Source organism: Mirounga angustirostris, unplaced genomic scaffold (assembly GCF_029215605.1).
Source record: "Mirounga angustirostris isolate CCGP_5_RB_7025 unplaced genomic scaffold, mMirAng1.0.hap1 SCAF_2, whole genome shotgun sequence".
Taxonomy (NCBI): domain Eukaryota; kingdom Metazoa; phylum Chordata; class Mammalia; order Carnivora; family Phocidae; genus Mirounga; species Mirounga angustirostris.
The window spans coordinates 93,117,386-93,144,154 of NW_026991710.1; the positions used below are offsets into that span (position 1 = coordinate 93,117,386).

General features: G+C 38.7%; 1 protein-coding gene across 28 annotated transcripts in view; it reads left to right on the forward strand.

Annotated features, from left to right (window-relative positions):
* Positions 1-26,769, forward strand: part of ANK2 (ankyrin 2) — a 224,613-nt gene that overhangs the window by 117,377 nt on the left and 80,467 nt on the right. For 22 of the 28 annotated variants that reach the window (XM_045880577.3, XM_045880578.3, XM_045880549.3 and 19 more), the window contains 8 exons: positions 1,253-1,450; positions 4,399-4,497; positions 5,016-5,114; positions 10,548-10,745; positions 14,855-14,953; positions 15,666-15,764; positions 21,233-21,331; positions 22,259-22,357. In XM_045880577.3, the coding sequence (XP_045736533.1) occupies positions 1,253-1,450; positions 4,399-4,497; positions 5,016-5,114; positions 10,548-10,745; positions 14,855-14,953; positions 15,666-15,764; positions 21,233-21,331; positions 22,259-22,357 (990 nt within the window). The remainder of the gene's footprint in view (positions 1-1,252; positions 1,451-4,398; positions 4,498-5,015; positions 5,115-10,547; positions 10,746-14,854; positions 14,954-15,665; positions 15,765-21,232; positions 21,332-22,258; positions 22,358-26,769) is intronic. The other 6 variants (XM_045880554.3, XM_045880568.3, XM_045880572.3 and 3 more) reach the window with 1 other exon arrangement.

Sequence of the window (26,769 nt, forward strand, 5' to 3'; positions counted from 1 at the left end):
CTTTAATTCGCCTTAACCTCCGCTTTCCAGAAAATGGTCTAATAATACATCTTATGCCTTCCTTTCGGGTCTTTTGTAAGAATAGGATTAAGTATGCACTGTACATGAAGGAAGGTTATAAATTGCATTTTTAAAAAAGATTCCAATTCTATTACTAAAACACTTGTGTTATTGTTATTTATTACTTACTTCTCACCACCCTGAAATTCATATAATGCTATTCCATCTCCTTCTGTGGCTCCCTCTGAATACTTTCTTTCTTATACTTTAAGATACTACATTTATTTGAACAGCTCTTCCCCACTCTATTATATCCTTTTTCCATTCATTCTTAGCTTAGAAAGCTGACCCAGCTTTTCCTTCCTCACTTTGATTATGACATGCCCTTGAACACATTGTAAAGACATACCTTCTTTTCATCACTAAGGTTATGCTCAATTTTCTTTTTATAAAAGAATGGTTTGGCCTAGTTCTCTTAACACTGAAATGAAAATATTTTCTGACTACACATTAGAGTCAGGTGATTTCTTGAGCCTCTTCCAACATATCCTCCCTATTTCTTATACCAGCTATGTCCTCTCTGTGTTTCTAAATGAAAAGCACTTGGCAAATACTTAACCCCCTTTGCTTCTTGCCGGAGTTCCATTTCATCCTGAAATCCTGGATGTAAGTCCCAGAACCATCTGTAATGTTTCCTGGAACATTAAAAAAAAATCAGATCGTAATATCTTATCTGAAGTCTCTCCTTGAAGAAAATGACCAGTATTTCTATCCTCGGCTTGTTTGAGTGGAGTAAGAACAGTTTTCCCAGCATCCCTCATTCTTTCTCTCTTGATATAGTTCCCAGAATAAATACTGTCTCTTAGTGAAAGCTTTTGGATGAGAATCTAGGTCTTAGTACTTCTGGACTAGATTTCTTTCTTATTCAGAACCACAAGTTGGTTTATATTTAAGCATAAGTGAGGGCTGAAGCCTTAATGAGTTGAGTAACATATTGGTGTGCCCAGGAAACAATGACTAAGTTCATGGAAGTACATACTACTAAGAAAATCTAAGAAAGATTTTTGTGACCAAACAGGTCACCTCCATAACAAAATATAAAATAAATCGTGGTCAGAGTAGTAATAATTTCCTTTTTGGGTAGGGGTTCCTAGAGATTCCAAGAAGACGTCAGGAAACATCTGAGTGAAATGTGTTATCAGTGAAGTCTGGCTTGTTCTGGCACTAATTTTTGACTTGACTTGAGTTGTAGGAGGAACAGACACCTTTGCACATTGCCTCTCGCCTGGGTAAGACAGAAATTGTCCAGCTGCTTCTACAACATATGGCTCATCCAGATGCAGCCACGACAAATGGGTACACGCCATTGCACATCTCTGCCAGGGAAGGCCAGGTAGATGTGGCATCAGTCCTCTTGGAAGCAGGAGCAGCCCACTCCTTAGCTACCAAGGTAAGGGGATGGCTCCATGACAACATGGATGAAGAGGGATCCTGAGTCAGGCTTCCTCTGTTCTACTATCCACAGTATCAAGAAGGGTAGATCTTCTTTAGGCTCTGACTTACTTCTTTCTATTTGAATATTTTAGATTCATTTCCTAAATCATCAAAGGGGATTTTGAAATCCCATATAATATTTTCAATAACCAGTGCTGGATTCCATCCTTCTAAGTAGTATTGTTTCTAATACAGGTGTCTGGTGCCTTTTTAACTAAGATTATTTCCATAGAGCAAGGGCTACTTTCTCTTCTCTTTCCATTAGAAAATCTATAATGTATTCCCAAGAGAAAAAATAGAAGATTCCCAAATACATTGAACTAGTATTACTAATGAAGAAAAGAAAATTGCATTAAATTGGCAATAGTATATTTGCTAAGAGTTTTAGTACTATCTAGAAGTTCACCTTACTTGATTCTGCCTTTTTCCAGCTCTGGTATCAGCTGTCATTCCCATTCTGCTCTCTGATATTTATCAGCTATATTCTTGCTTGGGTATTTACGGTGTCTAAATAGAGCTGGGCTAGAGAAGCACTTTATTGGTTGTATATTCTTTGTATACACCAGCCTGAACTTTACTTATGTTCAAAGTTTCATGCTAGGGCAGAATAATTTTTTTTCCACTTGATACATTCTATTTGAAATTCACTACTTGGATATGACTTAGAATAAAACATGAACACACTCAGCTAATCAGAGCAAAAGAAATTGGATGGGTACAGAAGAGTAGAAAAATGAGACAAGTTTAAAGTCCACAACAAGTGTATTGTTTGCAAGGCAAAATAATTCCCATAAATACAACAGTGATTCATCTTATTTAAAAGACATTTTCAATTTGCTCATAGCAAATAGTCATGAGTACTACATCTGAGGGAGAAGTATGAACTCAAGGAATGTTGTGGCATCTGTCCTCCTAGAAGTAGAAACGGCCCACTAGCCATTATGACTTAATCTGGTTGCCTGTGGCTATAAAACATGTTTTAATGTAAGAAACTGATAATTATTCCAATGCTGAAATCTGAAGAGCTGAAAGGATTTTAAAAATCTTTTTTTTTTTAAATCAGAAACTAAGCAACAAATGTAATAGTGATAACAACAACCCAAGAAAGACTGGGTGATCATCTCACCAGATGAAGGTGACAAATAAATTCAGATATGTAAAATACAGAAATAAAGAATACAACATAGTGCCTTGCAAAGATTTTTAGAATTTAAAAGATATATCTAAAGCCATAGTCAAGTACTGAGGTTAAATGGAAGGAACTATTAAATTGAGCAGTTCAGTAGTGGAACTCACTGGGGTTCTGATGAATAGTTGACTCAACATCATTAAAGCTATTTGAGTGTTTCTACATATCAGAGGGTAAATGAAATCCTGAGGAAATTAACATGGGGAAGGAGGAAGATGTATGACTCAAGAGATGCTTTCCAACCCCAATTTTGTGATTCTACAGTAAAGATTCTGTGTGGTTTTGTCTAATAATATGTTCCAAATTTATAAAGGGGTTGGATCACTATTCCAGCAGGACTTTATGGACAAGGCATTTCTTTTTCTTCCTTATCATGTATTTTTTTTTCTCAAAGAATTCTACTTCATCCTGAGTGTCACCCCAATCATTGTGTACATTGAGCAGAGGGAGAACATTAACAATAAATGTTGACTGAAACGGACTAATGCAAGAGGAGGAAATACTTCCTATATTTGTCCCACATTTGGAGAAAGTGAAAGAATCACTCTCCTCCAAGGACTGATTAGTACCAAATGTTCAAAAAGAAGCGAAAAGAAAAACAACATTTTAATTAAACATAATTCGTGTGGTGACACTGTGAAAGGGCAGTATTGTTTCTTGGGAGAAATTCTGTATTTTGATGAGGGCTTCAGTGGTCCCAAGGATAAGCCGTACCTTAGACCACCTACACCAGGCACATTTGCTTGGTGTGTTTTACAGGCCCCGGTCAGCGTTAGAACTCTTCCACTCTCACTTTAGTGCCAGAAGAGCATGTGGTTAGACTGTCTGGCCAAGAGGATGGATTTGAGATCATGGTGTAGGAACCGTGCCATCCTTGAGATCTGAGTCCAGGGACTTGGCTGTTTTTGTAACACAGCTAATGACGGAGAATGACATTAGTTAGGCACACAAGACATTGAATCTGCACATATAAACATGGGTAACAGAGCATTCTTTTAAAAAAGCTTTACACTGGTGTGTTTAAAAGTCTGACAATCAGCTCAAACTTATGCCGGAAGTAGAGTGTATTTAACAAAAGGAATTGGTCTTTTATACAGTGTGGGTCTTCTGGGAAAGGGGCTAGATAACAGGATAGGAGGTACTTTTTAGTAGTGAGCATTTTTCTTCTCTGTCGACCATTTATCTTGCTATTTCTTCAGAAAATGCAAATCAACTGAATCACAGTAACAATTTTTTTACCAGGGCTGCTGAAATATCCTAAAATTTAAATGAAGAAATTTGGAATTCAGATATTATAAAAAGGATAGAAAAAGAAGGATTGGAGAGAAGGCAGCTATTGTCTCAATCCTATTAATTTTAGAAGCAGGAAAAAGACAAGCTGTCTCCACCCCTGCCCCCAATCACTAAAGAGAGCCATTTTAGGGACACCAGTGACCTTTATAAATTTCAAACCTATAAAGTCAAATTTCAGTTTGCAAGCCCTTAAAATAAAATCTGTTTTGTTCAATCGATCAAGCCAAACTCTTGCATGTTAAATTTCCTTCTTTAGTCTAGTCCTTGTTTATGGCTAACAGATTTAATGCTTCTAATATTTTTCCCAAATAGAGACTCAACATAGTTTGTTTGCTCAGTATGTTAACAAACAAACAAAAAGATTTTGTTAGGAGTCACAAAAATAAAGATGACATTTTACTTTTGTTTCTTCACATTTTCAGAAGGGTTTTACTCCCCTGCATGTAGCAGCCAAGTATGGAAGTCTGGATGTGGCAAAACTCCTCTTACAACGCCGCGCTGCCGCAGATTCTGCCGGGAAGGTAAAGAGTTTTACTAACACATGACAGTTACGTAACTCAGTCAGGTTGGAAGCTTTGGAGATCTGTACTTCAAGATATTTTTCTCAGTCTTCTGAAAGGAATATGAAGGCGACTGATGAAACTATGCCAGATAGACACGAGGGGGATATCTGCCCGTGCGTGACCTGTCCACATCCACACTAATTTAGAAGGCATTTAGAGCTGTGCCTTCAATGTGTGTCCTCTGCACTAAATTTAGAAGAATCCTTGCAATGCTAATGTAGTAATTCTTGCATAGCATTTCAGACTTTTATTTACGGTGGCTATCCAGATAACGTGTGCCAACTTACACTCCACCAGACATTTTCAGTTTTAGCCAAGTTTCTAATATGAAAATCATTAGGTATTGATTTGATTTTTTATTGACCATATTAATTAATTAACATGGACTTAATCGATACCAGTTTCCATGCATTTGGGTAGCTTCAGGGCAGCTCACACTAATTTATTAATGCTGAATTTAGACACACCCTTTACAGAACGGCCTTACCCCGCTCCACGTTGCTGCTCATTATGACAACCAGAAGGTAGCACTGCTGTTACTGGAGAAGGGCGCTTCCCCGCATGCCACGGCCAAGGTGAGGACCACAGAAGAGGGTTGGCAGAGATAGGGTGCAACTATAATCAGACTGCACATGGGAATTGTTCTTTCATTTTTTAAATTTTAATTCCAGTGTAGTTAACCTACAGTTTTTTATTAGTTTCAGGTGTACAATAGAATGATTGAACACTTCCATACATCACCTGGTGCTCATCATGACAAGTGCCCTTCTTAATCCCCACCACCTGTTTCAACCATCGTACCTCCCCACCCCCCTTCATTACCAGCAGTCTGTTCTCTAGAGTTAGGAGTTTATTTCTTGGTTTGGCTCTGTCTCTTTTTATCCTTTGCTTGTTTGTTTTGTTTCTTAAATTCCACATATGAGTGAAATCTTATGGTATTTGTCTTTCTCTGACTGACTGATTTCACTTAGCATTATACTCTCTAGCTCCTTCCATGTTGTTTTAGGGAATTGTTCTTTAAACACATGGTATGGTATAACTGCAAATAGTCCTAGTGATAGTAGCTTTTGGTACTGACTATTTTTTATTATTATTATTTCTACCAGTTACTTCCACAAAGCCTTTTAAGATTTTTTAAAAGTCGGGGCGCCTGGGTGGCTCAGTTGGTTAAGCGACTGCCTTCTGCTTGGGTCATGATCCCGGAGTCCCGGGATCGAGTCCCACGTCAGGTTCCCTGCTCAGCAGGGAGTCTGCTTCTCCCTCTGACCCTCCTCCCTCTCATGCTCTCTGTCCTCATTCTCTCTCTCGCAAATAAATAAAATCTTAAAAAAAAAAAAAAATTAAAAAAAAAAAGATTTTTTAAAAGTCAGCATAGATTAAGGGGATATGCCTACAAAACAGTAGAGGTGACTTTTACTGCTAACATGCAGTGTTTTAGAGACTAAAGTTTTGAATTTTGAGAAATGAAACATAATAAAGGCAGTAGGTTTTTCCTTTTCCCCTATAACCGGAATGTTATGACATAACATAACCTTTTTTTTTTTTTTTGCTTATTCCTTTAGGCCTCAATTTTTTCATTATGGTATATGAAAGGCTCTTCGTTTCTTTTTTCTTTAAGTATTTCATCCATGTTAACTCTAATACACATTCTTTTAAGTTCTGAGACTAGGAATTCCTTTTTGATGTATATATACCACCAATTTCTGAGACAGTGCCAACTGAGACTTGTACCAACGGACAGGGCATTTCTCACTATTTGAGTTGCCCCTTTATTATGCCAAAAATATGCATGAATCTCACATAATACATGAAATAATCACTATATCTTTCATTAATTCAAGCATATATTTTATCAGGATTTATTTAAAAAGTATTTATTGTGTTAGGAAGATATTCATGCTATGTTAGATGACATAATAAAACAGCACAACTCCCATTTATTTACCGAATACTGTACCTACCACTTTGCATGCACTATCTCATTTAATCTCATGATAATGCTATGAGATTGGTGTCATAATAATTTCTATTTTACAGATAAAAAAGTGAGATTTGAATAGATTAATTTGTTTGTCCAAAGTCACTTGACTGATAAGTGATAGGGCTGAGATTTGACCTCAAGCAATTTGACTTTAGAACCAGCACTCTTTTTTTTTAGTTGTTTTTTTTTTTTTTTTAGTAATCTTTACACCCAATGTGGGGTTCGAACTCACAACCCTGAGATCAAAAGTTACCTGTTCTTTTGACTGAGCCAGCAAGGTGCTCCTAGAACCAGCACTCTTAACCATTAGGTCCACTATGTCCCAAAGTAGTGGAGAGAGAATTATTCTACTTCTATTATATAAATATGTATATGTGTACTCATGTGTCTATTTATTTATTTTTTATTATGTTATGTTAATCACCATACATTACATCATTAGTTTTTTGTGTTTTTTTTTTAAGATTTTATTTATTTGACAGAGAGAGCACAAGCAGAGGGAGACAGAGGGAGAAGCAGGCTCCCCGCTGAGCAAGGAGCCCGATGTGGGACTCAATCCCAGGACCCTGGGATCATGACCCGGGCCGAAGGCAGCCGCTTAACTGACTGAGCCACCCAGGTGTCCCGACATCATTAGTTTTTGATGTAGTGTTCCATGATTCATTATTTGCATATAACACCCAGTGCTCCATGCAGAACGTGCCCTCTTTAATACCCATTACCAGGCTATTTAAATTATACATATACACATATAATAAAATGGGATATTCTATATAAAAAGTATACTCTGTATAATACCATATATTTTGTATATATTATATATGATATAATATAAATATACATAACTTTATAACATACCTACATATACATCTACATATATACATATACATGCATATTTTATTGGTACCAATATACACTAATAATAAAATATTTTAACTATCAAAAGAGGAGGGCAGGGGCACCTAGGTGGCTCAGTCGTTAAGCGTCTGCCTTTGGCTCACGTCATGATCCCAGGTCCTGGGATCGAGCCCCGCATCGGGCTCCCCGCTCCACATCGGGCTCCCTGCTCCACATCGGGCTCCCCGCTCTGCGGGAAGCCTGCTTCTCCCTCTCCCACTCCCCCTGCTTGTGTTCCCTCTCTCACTGTTTCTCTCCCTGTCAAATAAATAAATAAAATCTTTAAAAAAAAAAAAGAGGAGGGCAAATATTTATAATTATGCATATCATTCTTATTCCTTTATACCCTTCTCTCAGTAGTCTCATCAATTCTGCATTTATTTGATGTCTTTCTTCATCCTAGATGATAAACTACTTGAGGACAGTAATCATGTCATATTCATCTACATATCCCTAAATTATCTCATATAGTATTATGTGGATTCTCAATACATTTAAATGAAAGAATGAAGACTAAGCAACTATTTCAATGGAATAAAAATACCTACTCCTTTAACATGCCAGTACTTTTTTCATTAACTCTCCAAGCTGGCCATCCTCAATATAGATATGAAAGATTTCATCAATACCCAACAACACTTTATTTGAACTCTTACTATGTATAAAGAAAGAAGTGTAGTAAAACTTTGTTCTCCTCCCACAAGGTACTTTCAATCTACTTGGGAGAGAGGACCTAAATTATAAAATAATCTGTATGGTTTTCCCAAAAAGACAAATATAGCCCTGATCTCTAGCCTGTACAGTGTATGGTCCTTACTCTTAGGTACACACAGAGTCCATAAGACCAGGTAGAGCAACCTCTACTCCAGAATCATAGTAGGGTGGTGTTCAGGAGGCTCCTCTAGTATCTTCCACTCATCTGCCCCAGCCTGTTGATGAGCATGAGTCCTTCAGTTCTGGGGCCACTCCAAGAGGCTTCCAGTTGGTTGTACCCCCAGCCCCATTTCCACTTTTTTTTTTTTAAGATTTTATTTATTTATTTGAGAGAGAGAGAGAATACAAGCAGGGGGCAGGGGCAGAGGGAGAGGGAGAAGCAGACTCCCACTGAGCAGGGAGCCCGATGTGGGGGCTAGATCCCAGGACCCCGGGATCATGACTGGAGCCGAAGGCAGATGCTTAAACAACTGAGCCACGCAGGCACCCCCCCCGCCCCATCTCCACTTTTGACTCTGTATTCACTGCAACCACTTGCCCTAGCCAGAGACATAATCCCTTGGACTCTAGAACCTGTTTGCTTCTTTCTACCAGAGCCCAGAAGCTTTTCTTAGTTTTCACTGGATTTTTTTTCTGTGTGTGGTTATTTGGTTCCAAAAAATTTCACTCTATGCGGAGTAGGAGGACTATTTAGATCTTGTAGATCAAGTATCTGCTGGACAGTCAGATCTCTTATATTGCCAAAATTGACACTCTTTTTAATGATCTCTTATGTTGTTTTGATAAAACCTCCTGTCCTCCTCCATGTAAGTCTCTGACTTCCTAACCTTGGTAGATTTACTCTGATAATTCACCTAACTTTGGTAGAGCCCACGTGCAGGAATGGGGGACATTTGGACTGAAGAAAACACACTATAGCAAAAAAAAAAAAAAAAGATGCTAAACTTACAGGGTCCACAAAAATTTATGTATCCTTTAATTTAATAGAGCCCATGGTCCAAGTGCAGTGTTCTAGAACACCTGGAGCATCTGGGACCAATGATCAGACCATGAACAGGCTTCTAAGGAGAGCTGCCAAATTTCCTCAGCAGCTTAAAGAGAAATATCATTTATCTGAACTGAAAGATGCTTATTTTTGCTTGGAGAAATGGGGCAGAGTAGATAGATCAGATCATTGAGGATCAAGATTTGATGATGGTATGTAAAGATATTTAAGTTCTCAAAACTCCTTTTAATTTTTGGTACCCTTTGCAGTTAGACTTCAGGAAATAACATAACCTAAAATTATCTTATGATAGATTCACAAGAAGCAATTGATCGTTATGCTGTCTTTACCTTCATTATATCACAGTTCATGGCAAGGCCACTCTTTTTAATTTCTATTACACGTTTTTCATGGAAAATTCTACCAGACTTGAAAAAGGAAAGGAAAGGAAACAATATAGGTTCCATACTAACATTTGTTCTAGAGGTCTGTTTGCTTGTTTTTTCTTTTAACTAAGTATAGGGATTAACGTTTGGCTCTTGTAAGCCAAGTATGAATTCCTCTGGTCCTCTCTACAAACTGCCACATAAAACTAGTATCCTCATATTTCTCCTTTTGAGCGCACAGGTTGTAGAGACAAGTGGAAAATCTAGGATTTTAATAGGACACAGGATTGATATAAGCCAATTTTGTTGCTTAATATATTTTCCACTAGAATGCAACCCCTTAAAGACAGGGATTGTGTCTTGTCCACCTCTGTATCCCTATACCTAGCACACAGCCTGGCACATGCTCGCAACTTACTAAATAGCTATCGAATGAATAAAAAGTACAATCCACCCAGAAGCATAATAGCAGGAGTGTTATAACAAGATCAAAGAAAGAATTCCATTTTATTCTGTACTACTAAAACTGTGTCTGAAGTATAGCATTCAGTTCCAGGTTGCACAATTCGAGAGCACTATTGACAAACTAGAATCAGTCTAGAACAGGTCATCCTTAATGGAGAGGTCTAGCAATGGGGCTTTTATCAAGAATAGTTAAAGGACTGGGGAAGTTTAACCTGGAAAAGAAGCCTAAAGGGAGATATGAAAACCATCTCCAGGTATTTGAAGGACAGTCATGTAGGAGAGGAACCTGGCTTATTTTATGTTGCTCTGCAGGAAAGAACCAATATTGTAAGAAGAAGTTGTTAAGCTTTGGGGCTTTTGTGTCTATACCTGTCTTAAAATAGAATGGGTGCCTTGTGATATTGGTTGTAAAGATTTGGGTGTTGTTAGATGGGAACTTGCAATGGGTAAGAATTTGGATTTACTATAAACTCACTTTATAACTTTTCTGTTGATTAGAGATTCTTATTTCCTTTGGAGATATATATTAGGGCAAGTGCTAAGCTTACAAGATATATTTGCTTTATTTTTTTTTTTCTAGAATGGCTATACTCCTTTACATATTGCTGCCAAGAAGAATCAAATGCAGATAGCTTCCACGCTCCTGAACTATGGAGCAGAGACTAACATTGTAACAAAACAAGGAGTAACCCCACTCCACCTGGCTTCACAGGAGGGGCACACAGATATGGTCACCTTGCTTCTGGATAAGGGAGCCAATATCCACATGTCAACCAAGGTATTGTTTTTGCCTCTTGTTTTAGCCAGGAGTCTCTCAGATGAATGTAGACAGAAACCGATCAAAGATAACTTGGAACAGAAGGAGGGGATGTGTTAAAAGGAAACAGAGATTACTTCTAGAATTCAAGGACAGTAACAGTCGGAGCCTTATGAGGAAAAAACCACAAGGAAGCAAGAGGCCGACTCTCTGCCTGTATGGCTGCATTTTTGAATCTTGACTTTTCCCTGCAAGTCAGTTTCATTTACCTCTCTCTACAGATCTACTTTCTCTGTTTCGTTGTGTATGTGACCAAAGTGGTGACCCTATAGCTCCCAAGAGTTAACATCACGGCAGTTAAAGCAGTCCGTCCAGATTGCCATAGTACCTGCTGGTCTTAATTCCAAATTTCAGACAGAAAGAGGGAGAGTGAGAGAGAGAGAGAGAGAGAGAGGTGACAGTTCATTTGGGCTCTTGCCCAAACAACTGATTCTAAGCTCTTGGTCCATGGCCACTACCCAAGCCATTCTCCAGCCCGGCTGAGCATAAGAGGCACCTGGGGGCTGGGGGAGGGACGCATGCAGGGAACTCAGTAAAATATAGATTTCTGAGCCAACTTTAGCTTAGTTTGGGTGGTTCTGGTGGTGGCGGCCAGAGAATCAGTGTTTTTAATAAAGAACCTCAGTCATTTCAGCCTTTGTAGGCAAGCATATTAACTATAATAGAGTAAGAGTGAGGAATATAGGGGGAAAAGACATTATTCAAATATGGAAATACTTGGATTTTTACAATTACATGTCTGTCTATACATTTCCCTCTTTCTCTACATATATATCTGCAACTCTACCTACCTACCTACCTATTTAATGTATATCTATTTTATACTTTATGTACTCCACTGGAGTCAGCTTCTGAGAAACTAAAAATTGAAGCCTATATTTACAAGTTAGCTCATCACTTACAACTCTTAATGCTTTTTGTAACACAAAGTATAGGTTTAGTGAAAATTAAGTTTCTTAGGATTTTTCACAAATACACAAGTACTGTGTTTTCTACATCTCACTGTTGAGCTAATTAGTGCTTTTGGAAACTCATATGTGAATTGGTCTTAATAATGTTTATCAGGGGTGCCTGGGTGGCTCAGTCATTAAGCGTCTGCCTTCAGCTCAGGTCATGATCCCAGGGTCCTGGGATTGAGCCCCACATCAGGCTCCCTGCTCCACGGAGAGCCTGCTTCTCCCTCTCCCACTCCCTCTGTTTGTGTTCCCTCTCTCACTGTGTCTCTCTCTGTCAAATAAATAAAATCTTAAAAAAAAATAATGTTTATCAATAGGTTATGTAGCATTATTTCCTTTAGAAATAGTTTTGAAAAAGACAAGTTGCCTGAATGCCTCTAGAGTCCTATTCTGTGTCTTTATCACTCAGAAGTATTCCAGTAAATCCCTTGCCCTTATACGCTTCTTTGTTCTTTATCAGAAGTCCTCATGGATCTTTTTTTAAAGTATAGTGAGAGTTACTGATAGAGTTATTCCTCCAAAAGATATTTGCATTTTAACAGAAATGAACATGCTAAAGCCTTATGGTGAAATTCAATGCCTCAGCTGTCATTAAAGTCTGGGGCATGGATTTCCTTGTGGCCATTGACATCATGCCATCCAGGTGATCATTTCCCCTACTGGGGATATTCTCACTAAGACCAGTTGTATATGAAGGGGGCAGATAGTGTTTATTGTCCGTTAAAAACAAATCTTCATTTGAAAATAAACACGAGAAATCCATAAGCAAGGAAAATTTTGAGTAGAATGAAATTCTAGACATTTCATGAAACTGGTCATGTGATGCTTCTGATAGTGCTGTTTTTAATTTATATTCATATCTGGAATCAGTTAACTATGTCCCTCCCTAATGGTATTCTTCTAAACATATTACTTCCTTTGAGAGGGTTTTAGCAGTCAATCAGCAAATATTTAATGAATATTTTTGACTTGCATACTCCACAGTGAAGAAATATATTCAATTTTGGACCACAAAGTAATTATGTTATCTTTATAACAATGATTTCAATATTAGATTTGGGTGCTATCCTAAAAAGAGGTATGATGTATTTGTCACTAGAGTAAATCACCATGTAATAATAAGAACCAGTTGTAGAGGGCGCCTGGGTGGCTCAGTTGGTTGAGCGGCTGCCTTTGGCTCGGGTCATGATCCTGGAGTCCTGGGATCGAGTCCCGTATCGGGCTCCTTGCTCAGCGAGGAGTCTGCTTCTCTCTCTGACCCTCCCCACCTCATGCTTTCTCTCTCTCTCAAATAAATAAATAAAATCTAAAAAAAAAAAAAAAAGGAAAAAAAAAGAACCAGTTGTAGAGTCCTCTAGTGCATCTTAGAAAATAAATTCCTTTTTTTGGCACGAATTCCTTCAACATCTTCTATTTTCTTGATTTATTAGAAGAGTTTTCATAATTTGATTTAGGTATACAAATTTATCATAATAAATTGTAGAGGATTTTCATACTGGCTGTTAGTTTGTAATCTTATACTGTAGAAAATCCATTCTGCAAATAGTGTAGAAAACAGCACATATATTTGACATGCCATTAAAAATGTCTTCTCGATATATGATGATCATTTCCTTTAATAGTCACTTCAATAACATTTTTAAAAGACCAGTTGTCTCCATAAAGAGAAATATTTTTGTTTGCTATTTTCATATGAAGAAAATCAGAATGAGGAAGAATCTTCTGTTCCAATATTCATATTGTTTATACTTTAGAACTAGATAGTATTTATAAGGGAGGACATTTTAATGCAAAAGGGTATATCTTTGATCTCATCCTGATGGTTTATGAAACTCAAAGCTGAGCTCAGCCAGAACTGTAAGGATTAAAAAGCCCCAAGCCCTCAAAAAAAAAAAAAACCTTCTCTCTAGTTGGAGAATGTTTTTCCCTCTGTACATATCACTTATGTTTTTTAAAGATCAGAGGACTTATCCATTTCTAGGAGTACACCCTGGCTAGAGATCATGAATTTTGAAGAACCTGGCTGACTGTGGAAAGGCAGATCTGCAAAGCCACAGTCAGGGGGGCTGGTAGAATCTCCCTGGACATGAATTGGGAGAGTGGGGGTAGGGGGAGTTGCCAACTCGGTCGGAGCTTAAGTTCGCTAACTCAATGTATAGCTGCAGGACATACAGGGAGGGATGAATATACTAGGTATTTGAGCAGTTGCAGGGGGGAGAGAAACATAGGGTATGAGTATACTGTTAGCTAGAATATAGGGCAGAAATGTTTGTTCACTGATATATTCAAATACCTAGAATACCTCCTGGCATATGAAAGATTCTCAGAAAACACCTGTTAAATACACAAATGATTTACGTTTTAAAGATACTCTTTTCATTTCAGTTTTGTGTGCTGGAGACTACTTGCACACATAGTGAGGCTGCTGGATTGTGGCATTGACTGAGGAAAGCACCCTTTCCCTCTCCTTTCTCCATGCTTCCATCTTGTATTAGTTCTTAACTGTATTTGAATTGTATATACAATTAATCAGAATATTTACTTGATGTATAAATGCCAAACATTTTATATAAAACTGGCCAGTCTATGGTGCTATATATAAATGATGGGGTTACTTTTATTTAGCAGTTAGAGGAACCCCCAAAATAGTATACTATCCTTGAGTGCTGGAGAAAACTGTTCTGAACTCGTTTCCTATAACTCTGTACATTTTTTACCTTGATATAATATTTTATTGATGAAAATATAGATTATTGCTATGGTTAAAAAGTAGAAGTAGTAGTTGGTTGATTATTTAAGGGAATAAATAGATTCAGCAGGAGGCACAGATGGATTTGAAATGAGTGTTGTTTGGAAGCTTATTAGCTGAGTTATTTTAAAGTTCTCACATCATAATAGAAGTACCCAAATAAAGAAAATGTAATTTGTTGATTAACTTAGAGAATATGTCTTAGAAAGGCATATTAACTTGGAGTGTTTGTTTTAGAGATCAAAAGTTGCAGGTGCTAGGGAGAGGCTATGAATTTTCCAGGATTTTTTCAAGACATGCTATTATAGATGATGAAACATATTTTCTTCCTCAAATGTACCCATTTGCTTCCATTCTCTCTATAGAGTGGACTCACGTCTTTACACCTCGCAGCCCAGGAAGATAAAGTGAATGTTGCTGACATTCTTACTAAGCACGGGGCTGACCAGGATGCTCACACGAAGGTAAAGTGAATCACTTTCAATATTGTGACAGGTTCTGATTTGGATGACTCCCAGTAGCCCCCATTCAGGTCACCCCCAGTCCAAGCACCCTTCCTCAAAAGTCCATTCTGAATTAATTATGATTCTCTTTTACTCACAAATCTGTAATGGTTCTCCATTTTTGCCAGAATCAAGTCCAAATGGAGATCATGATATCAGGACCCTTTATAAAAGGATTCTAATTTTGCTGGCTAAGTCAACCTCTCTCCCTTATTGCTCTGCCAGTCCCGATGACTTGCTCTTTTCTTCCTGTATTTGCTTGCCTCCAACCCTTGGTCTTGAAAATGGCTTTTCCTTCTCTATGCCATAAAAATTTTCAAGCCCACCAAAGCTACATTTTCATGCATCTCCTCCAGATCCTCCCATCAGACTCAGTTTTTCTTCTCTATTTTCAGATCCAGTTATTTGTGTCTCTCTTTTAGCTCTTTGTCAGATGAAGTCATACACATGTCTGATTTCCTTTGCTGGTGTTAAGTTCCTTGTGCTCAGGGATCTGTCCATATTTGTATCCACAGGAAGTGTAAATAATCTGCTCAGTAATATTTATACAGTGGAATAGAATCTTTACCCTTCCTACCATTACTGAGATTCTACCTAATCCCTCTCCCTTTGAGTATTAACTGCTAGAGTATGTATGCATTTATTTATTTATATATTTATGTATTTGTCATAGCTTGGTTACACCCCTTTAATTGTGGCCTGTCACTATGGAAATGTGAAAATGGTCAACTTTCTTCTGAAGCAGGGTGCAAACGTCAACGCAAAAACCAAGGTAAATAAAATCCTTGTACTCATTTTCATTTTCTGTAAGCAAAGAGGTTCAGCCATATGAATACTTCACTAGCTCACCATAGCTACAAATGTATTTTTTTCCTTCTTAGTTCTTCTAAAGTGACTTTGAATGAGCAGTATAGTTTTGTGCAGGTGTTTGAGACTTTTCATTCTCAGAGCCTCTGTCAGCAATGTAGGTTAGCTTCAGAACTACTTTTATTATAGAGCTTAAGTAGCTCTTATCCAGTTAACAATTTACTACAGAAAAAAAGAAGCCTGCTAGATAGAACACTTTGATGTTCTGGCCAATTCTTTATGTTGTTTCAAGGCCTTGGTCCCCCTTCCTGAAACCCCCTCCTTCCGCATGAGGAAATATAGACAGGCAGCTGAGACTCTGTGCCTTTCATTTTTAAGATTTTATTTATTTGAGAGAGAGCATGTGTGAGTGAGCATGTGAGTGGCGGAGGGGCAAAAGGAGAGAGAGAATCTCAAGCAGACACCCTGATGAGTGTGGAGCCCAATGTGGGGCTCGATCCCAGGACCCTGAGATCATGACCGGAGCCGAAATCAAGAGTCTGGCGCCCAACTGACTGAGCCATCCAGGCGCCTCTCATTTTTTAAATTTTAAAACTAATATTCATTAAGTGCGTGGTAGGAGTCACATATACATTATATATGACTTTATATATATTAAATCATTTAATCCTTAAATAGCACCTCATAGTCAGGTGCTATTACCATCTCTATTTTACATAGTGAATTTAAATAACTTATCTAAGGTCACAAAGTATTAGTTGGAAGAATTGGAATTCCAACCCAGACAATCTGGCTCAGGGCCAAAGGTCTTAACTGTTAACTGTATACACTGCTCTAACTTCCACATCACTACAGGTCATTAACGGCAATTCATTAGACCTAAAATCTTATCTGTCGTCATTCACTCTCCTACCTGCTATCAAATCCTGTTGCTTCCTTCTCCTGAGGAGTTCTCTGATCTAGTCATCCTTTTCCAGGATTTTGAGCCTCTATAATGTGACCTGATGTAATGTAGGTTGCCAGATGACCACTTCATAACTTCCCTACAACTGAACTAGTCTATTCGTGCTTCACTTTCTTCCAACTAAATATTTTCCTATTTTACCCTCCTAAGATGCTCTTTTACTTATTTAAATCTCATCTATCCTTAGACTACAACCTTTATAATGCTTTCTCACACTACCTGAACATTTTGATTACGGTCCTATGAATAACAATAGTGCTTCCTTTTTAAATGCACATGTAAAACATTTTTGTTCTTAGTACATAGTTTTAAATCTCTTTGTGTTTTTACTGGTGATGCATTATAAAAGATGTGGTATGTTCTAATCACCTCCTCTTGACCTCCTGAGGGAAGGATCCCTCCGTCTAAATATAGAGGAGATAGCTGAGAATAGGACATCCAATATAATGTAACATTTAAATCCATTTTCTTTCACTTAAAAAATGTTTTTTAACCTGTGATACCTTTCACTTATTTCTCCCAACTCCCCACCCCCTGCCTCTAGCAACCATCAATCTGTTCTCTGTACCTATGAGTTCAGATTTTGTTTTGTTTTGTTTAGAGTCCACACATAAGTGAGATCATACAGTATTTGTCTTTCTCTAACTTATCTCACTTAGCATGATGCCCTCCAGGTCCATGCATGTTGTCCCAAATGGCAAGATTTCATTTCTTTTTATGGCTGAATAATATTAGAGTGTGTGTGTGTGTGTGTGTGTGTGTCCGCAATTTTATTTATTCATTCATCCATTGATGGGTACTTAGGTTGCTGCATATCTTAGCTATTATAAATAATGCTGCAAGGAACATGGGAGTGCATATATCTTCTTGAGTTAGTGTTTTTGTTTTCTTGATAAATACCCAGAAGTGGGATTGCTGGACCATATTTTTATTTTTAATTTTTTGAGGAATCTCCATTCTGTTTTCCATAGTGGCTGCACCAGTTTACATCCCCACCATTCCCACCAACTCTGTTACATTTGGAATATCACATAGTAATGCTTAGTGAGGCAATGATGTGTAAGGTCTGGGTTGGAAGTTGTCAAGGACAACGCAGAACTGACTTGATCCCAAATGTTTTTACCCAGCGGTAACTGAAGGGTCCTATTCAGCAAAGCAAGGCTGGAACATAACACCACACTTCAGTACACTCAGATTGTTTCAAGGGAAAGAGAAATGAATAATACAACTTCCGCTACTATGTATAATATAACTTGCAGCTCCAACTTCCTTGGTCCAAAGAAATATGTAATTACATGTTTATTTTTTTAAGTTTATGTATCAGAAATTCTTAATGCAATGTGTGAGTGGGCTCAACTAAATTAGTGTGAGTTTTCGAAGTCATCATTCAAAATGCTAATAATTAGAAACATAAGAAGATATGGAAGTCAGTCTTTTTATATTCTCTTAGAAGCAGAAACAAAATCGTGTCTGTACATCACCATACTTACAGATGAATTAAAAATAGTTACTTTTAAAATTATAAACAATACTATTGACATTCAAGATTCCACACTTCATCTGACTCTAGCATGAATAGCAGCTGCCTAGGTTCTGAGCAGTTCTTGAGTTCTCATGAAATTGTACTTTAGGCTTATTTAAAAGCTCTAATAGGAATTCCCAGGCATCAGCACCCAACACCATTTTCTGCTGAGTCAGATCACACATAATCATACAGGAAAGATTCCTATTGGAATCTAGGTCTTCTCCTGAAAGGAATAAATGCAGCTATGCAATGAGACTTTGGAGGAACTTGAAAACAGTTACCGTATTTTTTTGTTAAGTGTGTGTTTGTTGAAATAATATTTACAAGCCATACATATTGTCTAGATAACATCGTTTACCTACCTGGGGTTTGGTATGCATTCACATAGACATTTGGTTAAGAGAAAAATCTCATTTTAATTTTTCAGGGTTTTTTTTTTTTTTTTTTTAAAGTGAACTCTGTAGATTTTACTTGCTTTTAGAAGTAAATATACCTTTTAATATGTCTTCAGGGGAGTGGATAGATACATAAATCGAAAGATGTTCTTTTAATAAACACTTCAGAATTTTTTTCACACAGAATGGCAATTTTGGAAAAGGAATTGTTTTCTGCCTCACATCTCGTGTAACTATGGTTACTAAAAATTTGTTTTGTTGCTATGAAAATGTAAACATGTATTGCCTTTAGTCCTCAAAAATTCATGATCTGGTATAAAAATCTGGAAAAGTGAACTTTTTTATGAGACTATTAGTTGTTTAAAATTAAAATGAAATCCTATACATCAGCTTGAGGAAAACTAGATTTGGTTAATTAAATGATTAATTTGCAAAAAGCGTTTAGAACGTCAGCATGTAAAAAAATTTTCTTTATAAAATATACAGCAAAGATCATAGAGCTCTTCAATGAGAAAGAAAAAAAGTGAAATGTTTGTCAGCATTTCCATAGAACTTTAGATAAATTTAAGTTTCATGGGCAACATATATAATCCTTCACCAGACTTGAAATCTTGGCTATTCCCAGTTTGTAAACGAGGAAATGGAGGGTTAGAGGGATTTAGGAATACGCTAGAAGTTGGTAGAACTGGGTCTAGAGCTCCTAGGAGAATGGGCCTAAGACCGTGGATAAGCTGCAACCGAATGTTCCCATAAAAGTTTTTAAGTTGCTCCAGACTTCCCTAGCAAATATGCTCATGCACCAGAGGTTTCAGGTAAAGGTTAAATCAGGCCCGGGAGACACCTTCCTGGACACTGTGTGCCTTGAGGACTCAGTAAATTGTGAGCTCTTGGGGGCAAGAATGCTACTCTGGCATTATTAATTTATGTAAGCACAGTGTCTCCTATTTAGCACATAGCATGTGGTTAGTAAATGCTTGCTAAATGAATTAAGTTGGTTGATACTGAAGAGGTGAACAAGTTTGGTTGGTAGAATATTTGTAAACACGATGAAGAAGAAGAATTTTCAGGGAAAAAAAATACCACTTACTTTATGCTTCTCAAATGTCCATGAATCACCTCATTTGAGAGCAGAGTCCCTGCAATAGCAATAAGTTTCTCAGAGACCCTGTCATGGGCTTCTATTTCCAGGTTTCCTGGGGTGATGCCATTGGAGGGATATATAGAAACATGGCAGAGCTGATGATGTTCCAGACTGAAGGACACGCAGACTGATAGACTCTCACAAATACAGGGACATCCCCGTGGATGGAAAGGCCACAGCAAAAGCATAGAAGGAACCATGTGGCACCTCTTGTATACAGACAGACACTTTATGTAGACAGGAGTGGCAAAAATGCATGTTGGTCATGCATGAGGCAGCAGTGACACGAGATAAAAAGGACATAGACTCCTACAAGTTTATGGTGTGAACAGGCTACTCAGAACTCAGAACCCAAACAACGGATAAAATTTTATCAGGGTGAGGCAGGTAGATAATAAAAAAAAGTTGTCGGATACCCATTGGCTATCATGATCCACACAGGTTCTGAACCTAGAATGATTGCAAAGAAATTACTTAACTGTTATTTTCCATTTCATCATCTCTGAAATGGGAAGAAAACATTTATTCAGTCATTTATTCATTCACTCAGTCACTCATGATTTTTGAGACACCTCCTTTGTACCAAGCACCCTCATTTTTAGGATGACAATAAAGATTAAAAGACAACTACAAGGCCTGGCATCTGACACAAAATAAATGTTCAATGAATGATATTAATGTTTTGTTCGCCTCCAAGGATTCCAGTGCCATGTGTAATTAACGTGAATACGCAGCCAACCTGCGCCGTACCCTCCAACCACCAGAGTTCTGAGCAAGATTGGCTGCGCACTAACCTCAGTAGCAATTCCTCACAAATCATGGATTGCAGAGCTTTCATCGAAACTTCCAGTTTAGACCAGAATGTTAAAGAGAACTTCATTTTGTGGCCCACTCAGCATCCAATGAAATCTTCCGTTCTCTGAGCGTGCCCTTCTTTGACCAAAGCCGATTCAGATTTACCTCCATTGATTTAGAATCCCTAAAGCTGGCGCAAAGATTATTCGAAAAGTCATGACAGGCAGTGTGGTTTGTATTACCGTCTGCAGCTTTCAGTTAGAAACATGTTACTTTCTTTTTCCCCAGGGAAGAAATGGTAACGCTCTTTTGTCATTATAAATCTCTCAGCATACCCGTTTTTAATGCTAATTAAACTATAATAAGAGCTGTAAATTGGAGTTTGTTAGTCTTCCTATTTCATCAGCTAGTCTTTTCGCTTTGTTTAGCGGACCATAAGGTGGGAGGGAGGGTTTGCTGCTGAGAAATGGGGTTGGTGGGGAAACTGAGCTCCAAATGCGCATCCTCGATGCTTTCGTTGTAAGTAATGCTAAGAAACTCAACGTGAAGGCTGACCTAGTTTTCCTTCTCCTGCTGCCAATCCTGCTGGGTCCGTGGCCACCGTCACCCACAGAACGGCTACACGCCTTTGCACCAGGCCGCCCAGCAGGGCCACACGCACATCATCAACGTCCTGCTGCAGCACGGGGCCAAGCCCAACGCCACCACCGCGGTAAGCCAGGCGCCCCGCCCCGCAGCACGCGGCCGCCGCCGCTCCCCCTGCCCGCGCGCCCCGGCGGCCGCTCGTCTGAGCCGGTTCCGACGCAGTCCCCCTTCGAAAAGCCGCCAGCGCTCCGGCAGGCCCGGGGTTTCTGGGAAGCCTTTCCCGAGATCAGCGTGACCCCCCCGGCAGCGCTTCCCGGGAAGGGAGAGCAGCCGGCCTGCCGCGGCCGTCTCTCTCGGGGGAGCGGGCGCTGCGCTTAGGCTGCTGGAACGTGCTCTGCTTCCAGCTGGTGCTCGGATGTGAGCGCGACGCCACCCCGCCCGCCCGGCCTTCTTAAGGGAGCCCGGCTGGCGAGGCTGCCGGCTTAGACAAAGCTCCTCGGGACGTGGAGCCACTGAAATGTAAACCGAGCGGTGCAATTAAACAAACCGGGATCCCCAGTGGCCGGCGCTGGAGCCGGAGTTCCTTGCTTGTGTTATTTTGCTGCACTGTGAGCTTCTGCACAGCTGCTGCTAAATCTGTGACTGAGTTCCCCGTGGTAACATCTTACCTGCAGCAGACGGCCTGACCTCTGACGAGGAGTAGCAGTCCTCGGTACTGCCTGGTAATTTTTGGAGGCTGCATCCTCCGTTCAAGAGGTACTTTCCTAAACACAGTGGAATATTTGTAGAGATGTTTGACAACCTCAGGGTTAAAGCGTCAAGTGCTTCTTATTAGAAGAGCAGGCAGATGCAGCTTGTTGTTACCATGGTGACCCGGGCTATAGTCTAAAGAAGTTACAAAGAGATTCAGCTGTAATGGTAAAAACTAGTGATTTTCCTAAGCTGTGCCTTGTTTTGGAAGGAAATGCTGGCTCATGGGGAGCAGCCGGTGAGCTCATTGGCTCACAGCACGGTCCTCCCTCTCAGTTCTCACTCTTTCTTTCACTCTCTTCAGAATGGCAACACCGCCTTGGCGATTGCTAAGCGCCTGGGCTACATCTCCGTGGTCGACACCCTGAAGGTTGTAACGGAGGAGGTCACCACCACCACCACGGTGAGTAGAAGGAGCTGATGGGCTTTGGTTCCATTGTCTTGGCTTTCAAGCCACATACTTTTGCACTTATAAAATGTGTTGAACTTTTGGTTTGGAACTTCTCTGGGTGAATATACATACAGTACACCGTGGAAGTATGTGGAGGTAAGTGCATTTACACAACTAATATGGGGGTTTTAGCTTCCTTTCGTTAACATAAATCCATATAAAATGTAAACGTAATTGTATAATATTTAGTTCCTTTTTCTCCGACTGCTTCTTTGGGGGGGGGGGGGGCTGCTCTGCCCTTTCACTGTAGTGGGGTGTGACACCTACCACTGGGAAAGTGGTAGGACACTCCAGAGCAAACTGCTGATCTTAGTCAGGAGGTCACGTCAGCCTCTGGAAAGACCCTGATCCTCCTGATACTGTGCTGATGACTGGGTCAAATGCATTCCCGTGAGAGCGGTTCCTCCTTACTTTCTTCTTATTTCTGATGATCATTTTTTATTGAAAAAGGAAATTGGTTGTACTTAGTAGGTCAACTGTATCTGTATCATGACAGGGCATATATTCAAAATTTTTTACTTTTGCTGGTTTGAATACGACTGCTGATTCTTTAGGAGGAGCAGGGATCATTGACGGCCTTTGCCAGAGAAACTCCAGGAGAGTGAAGACATGGGAGTCCTAAGGCTCTTGTCCCATTCAGTTGGAGCAAAGCTTAGTATGTGTGCTGCCGAAGCGAGCACTGGAGCAAAGCTTAAAGGAGGCCTCCCCATAGGGAGACTCACAGCTGAAAGCAGAAGTGCTGTTCTCTTTGCACTTATTTATTAACTTTTTTTCTTAAGCATGGACTCTAAGAACAGCAGCTCTTTAATTTCTCTTTCAAAATAGAAAAATAGAGTGACGGTAGAACATTAGATGTTGTTTAGAGACAGTAAGATCACAAATCTACATAAAATATCTGAATGGGGTTCTAGTAAATGCCTTAGGTTGGAAAGGATGGGTATAGAGTTTTAGAACACTTGTTTCTTTTGACAGATATGTGGAAAAAGAAAGGAATTTTATTCTTCAGACTGACTCCAAGTCCCTGTTGACATTGAGGCAGATGGAATACAGTTGGTTTGATGTGAAATTTTTAATAGAGTGGAGTATGATTTATTAATGAACTGTGAGACACAGCCTGAATTTAAATGGGAGAGAATAGTACTGCTTGTTTTCTCAAGCAGAGTCTTAAAACCTTTGGCTAATACACCACAATATTTTTAAAAGATTTAAAGTATGGCTTCAATAAATTATATAGGAGGAAAACAAGTCTTGTCACTACCCATCACTATACTTCTGAGTTGCTCTATATGGCTGAATCTTAATGGCTTCTTCTTACTATAATCATTTTTTATACCAGGAAAATCTTCATATTAGGGACCTATACATATGTGTCTTTATTTGGCATCTTTGAAACAATGTGCAAATCACAGATAAGTGGAGACTGTAGTGGCAAGATTGGCCAAGTACATCTGTTCTTGGGAGTCATGTTTTCTGTAATCTTTATTAGCTCAGATCACTGGTTATCATGCACATACATTTTTATCAAGGGACCACTAGATGGCAAGCTTGCATCTTTTTTTGCTACTTGACTGCTTTTTCTTCCATTCATTTCATTAACTAATTCATTCCTTCAATATTTATTGTATATAAAATATGCTCTGAGCTCTATGCTGAGTGCTGAAGAGTCATCAGTGGTGAAAACATTACCCCCCCCCCCCTCCCCAGCAGCTTACAGTTTAATGGGAGTGGAGGAGGAGACTTGGGTTTTGTAAGAAAATAAATTCTTTAACATCAACAAAGCTATGGAACTCACATGTTCAGTTTCAAAGAGATCCCAGGCCCATAAATATTACTTAGAGTGAATGACTTTAACTATATAGATCTATATTTGAAAAGAGAAGCAATTAGCTTGCTAAATACTATGACTAAACAAGTTCAGATACCTTTCAGAAATTAGACGTGGAGTCATATCTCTGCCACATCTAGTTTGAGTGGAATACAAAAACTACTTTTAGAGCTCCCTGTGAGCTTTTCTTCTGTTCTGGTAACTATTACTCTCTGCCCTGCCCAGCTGAGCATTTCCCCAGTAAAAACCACTATACTTAGAAATCAAGTTTCTAGGTAAAAAGCTGACAAACAAATATAAAACATAATGGCATGTTTGCTTTTAGTTGGGGTAAGAAGTCATTGTCCACATTAACTAAACAAGTACCCCCTTTGTCTAAATGGGTAATTGTATTGGTAACGTGTTTTGACGATACCCTGTTTTTACTTTCTGACTCTCTTAGAATTGATTCTTAGAATTGAGTTTTATTGTTTGGTGAAATTGTTTGGGGTGAAGGATTGAAAATATGAACTTATTCCTGTCTCTTATGTGAGCCTTCTTACTTTGCACTTCCTCTCTTTGGGAAGAGATTTTCATTCATACTTTTTTTTCACATAATGATATTAATGGTATTGAAAATGAGTATTTAGTGATTACAGATATGGCAGGCATTGAGGCTAGATCTAGGATTCAAATTTAGGTTGTCAGATTCTAAAGTCCATGTTCTTAACCACTCTGACATTACTGATCTTGGCTTTACTAAATGTAGCTTTTTTTTTTTTTTTAAAGATTTTTTTTATTTGGTGGAGACAGAGATATCGAGGGCAGGAACACAAGCAGGGGGAGTGGGAGAGGGAGAAGCAGGCCTCCCGCCGAGCAGGGAGCCTGACGCGAGGCTGGATCCCAGGACCCTGGGATCATGACCTGAGCCGAAGGCAGACGCTTAACGACTGAGCCACCCGGGCACCCACTAAATGTAGCTTAACATGAATTTTGTGAAAGAGGTGTTTTCACCTAGTTTTCTATTAAAAACAACCTACCCAAATAGTGCTTTTGGTTGATTTCCATGGAGGCATCATATTCAATATTATTTTCTAAAGTGAATTTGGAATTGCTCACTGGTGATGGGCCGATATAGCACACTAGACAAATAATTATGTAAAATCAATAAAATTAAATTTAGTTTGATGTTATTACCATTTAAATGTAATTACAGTTACACAACTAACATACAAATCTCACATCACTGGATTTGTTCGATGTGCCTTGAGCAGCTGTGTGAGTTCTCTTCCGTCAAAGAAAGTTTCCTGTGCTAATCCTCCTTCCGAAGTTCTTTACCCCAAAGTATGAATAAAGTCATTGTGTAGGGAGAAGAGGAAGGCAGCAGTCTGTAAAGGAGAAACCACTGCTTCAGAAATTTTTGAGACATTTTGGAATTGTGGTTTGTTTCCTTAACCTTTGCTTTTCTAACTTTACTTTTGGGAACCCAGCAGGGGATATGAGGCAGTTTAGCATTCTCCCAGGATTACAGTCATTGTGTGTTTGCTGGAATGGGCCTCAGAGTGCATGGGACACATTTCTGGCAGTAGAAGCCACCAAGCTCAATTGCCTAAGGCAGTTTGGAAGACCGAGATAGTACTCACCCCTCTACTTATTAATCAGCTGTCATCGAGTATTTGTATTACTTGCATAATTTTGAAATGATCATGGTTTAAGTTGCATATAATCATTGATATGTAGACCCCAAATTACTAAAATAAAAATGACATCATAAATTGCGGAATAAACTACTAAAATAAAATGACATTTTATTTATATTACCATTTAAAGAGTGGGGAAATTTTTGACAGTTAAGAAATGTAAATATTCAAAGTCCTAAATCTTATTTGAGGCTCTAAGTCAGTTAAAATGGGAATCATAATGCAGTAAATCCACCTGAAGTCATTGGACACCTCTTGAGGTGGAGTCAAGATCTTTTCTTTGAATATAGGTCCACTGACTAGAAGGAGGCTAAATGATCATTCTTGCACAAAGAACATCGATATTACATACTGTACCCTATAAAACCTATATCTTGATAGTATTCATCCTGTATATACATATATATTTTAAAGATTTATTTATTATTTTTTAGAGAGCATGCACAGGGATGGGGAGGGGCAGAGGGAGGGAGAGAATCTCAAGCAGACTCCCTGCTGAGAGCATTGATCCTGACACAAAGCTGCATCTGAGGACCCTGAGATCATGACCTGAGCTGAAATCAAGAGTTGGACACAACGGACTGAGCCACCCAGGCACCCCAAATTCATCCTGTATATTATCTTAAAGTGACACTATTCTGAGTGCAGAACCTTTTTAAACTTTTGACATACTTTTTTTTCCCTCATCTGCTTTAATTGTCTCAACTACACCTAATTGAGTACAAATTATTTTTGGTGACTCACATTTGTTGAGATTTCCAAACCATTTACATTAGTTTTTGTAGAAAAATATTTACATACTGTTTAAATTATTATAGACATTCTATTAACATGTATAATTGGTATAAATACGTTTGGGA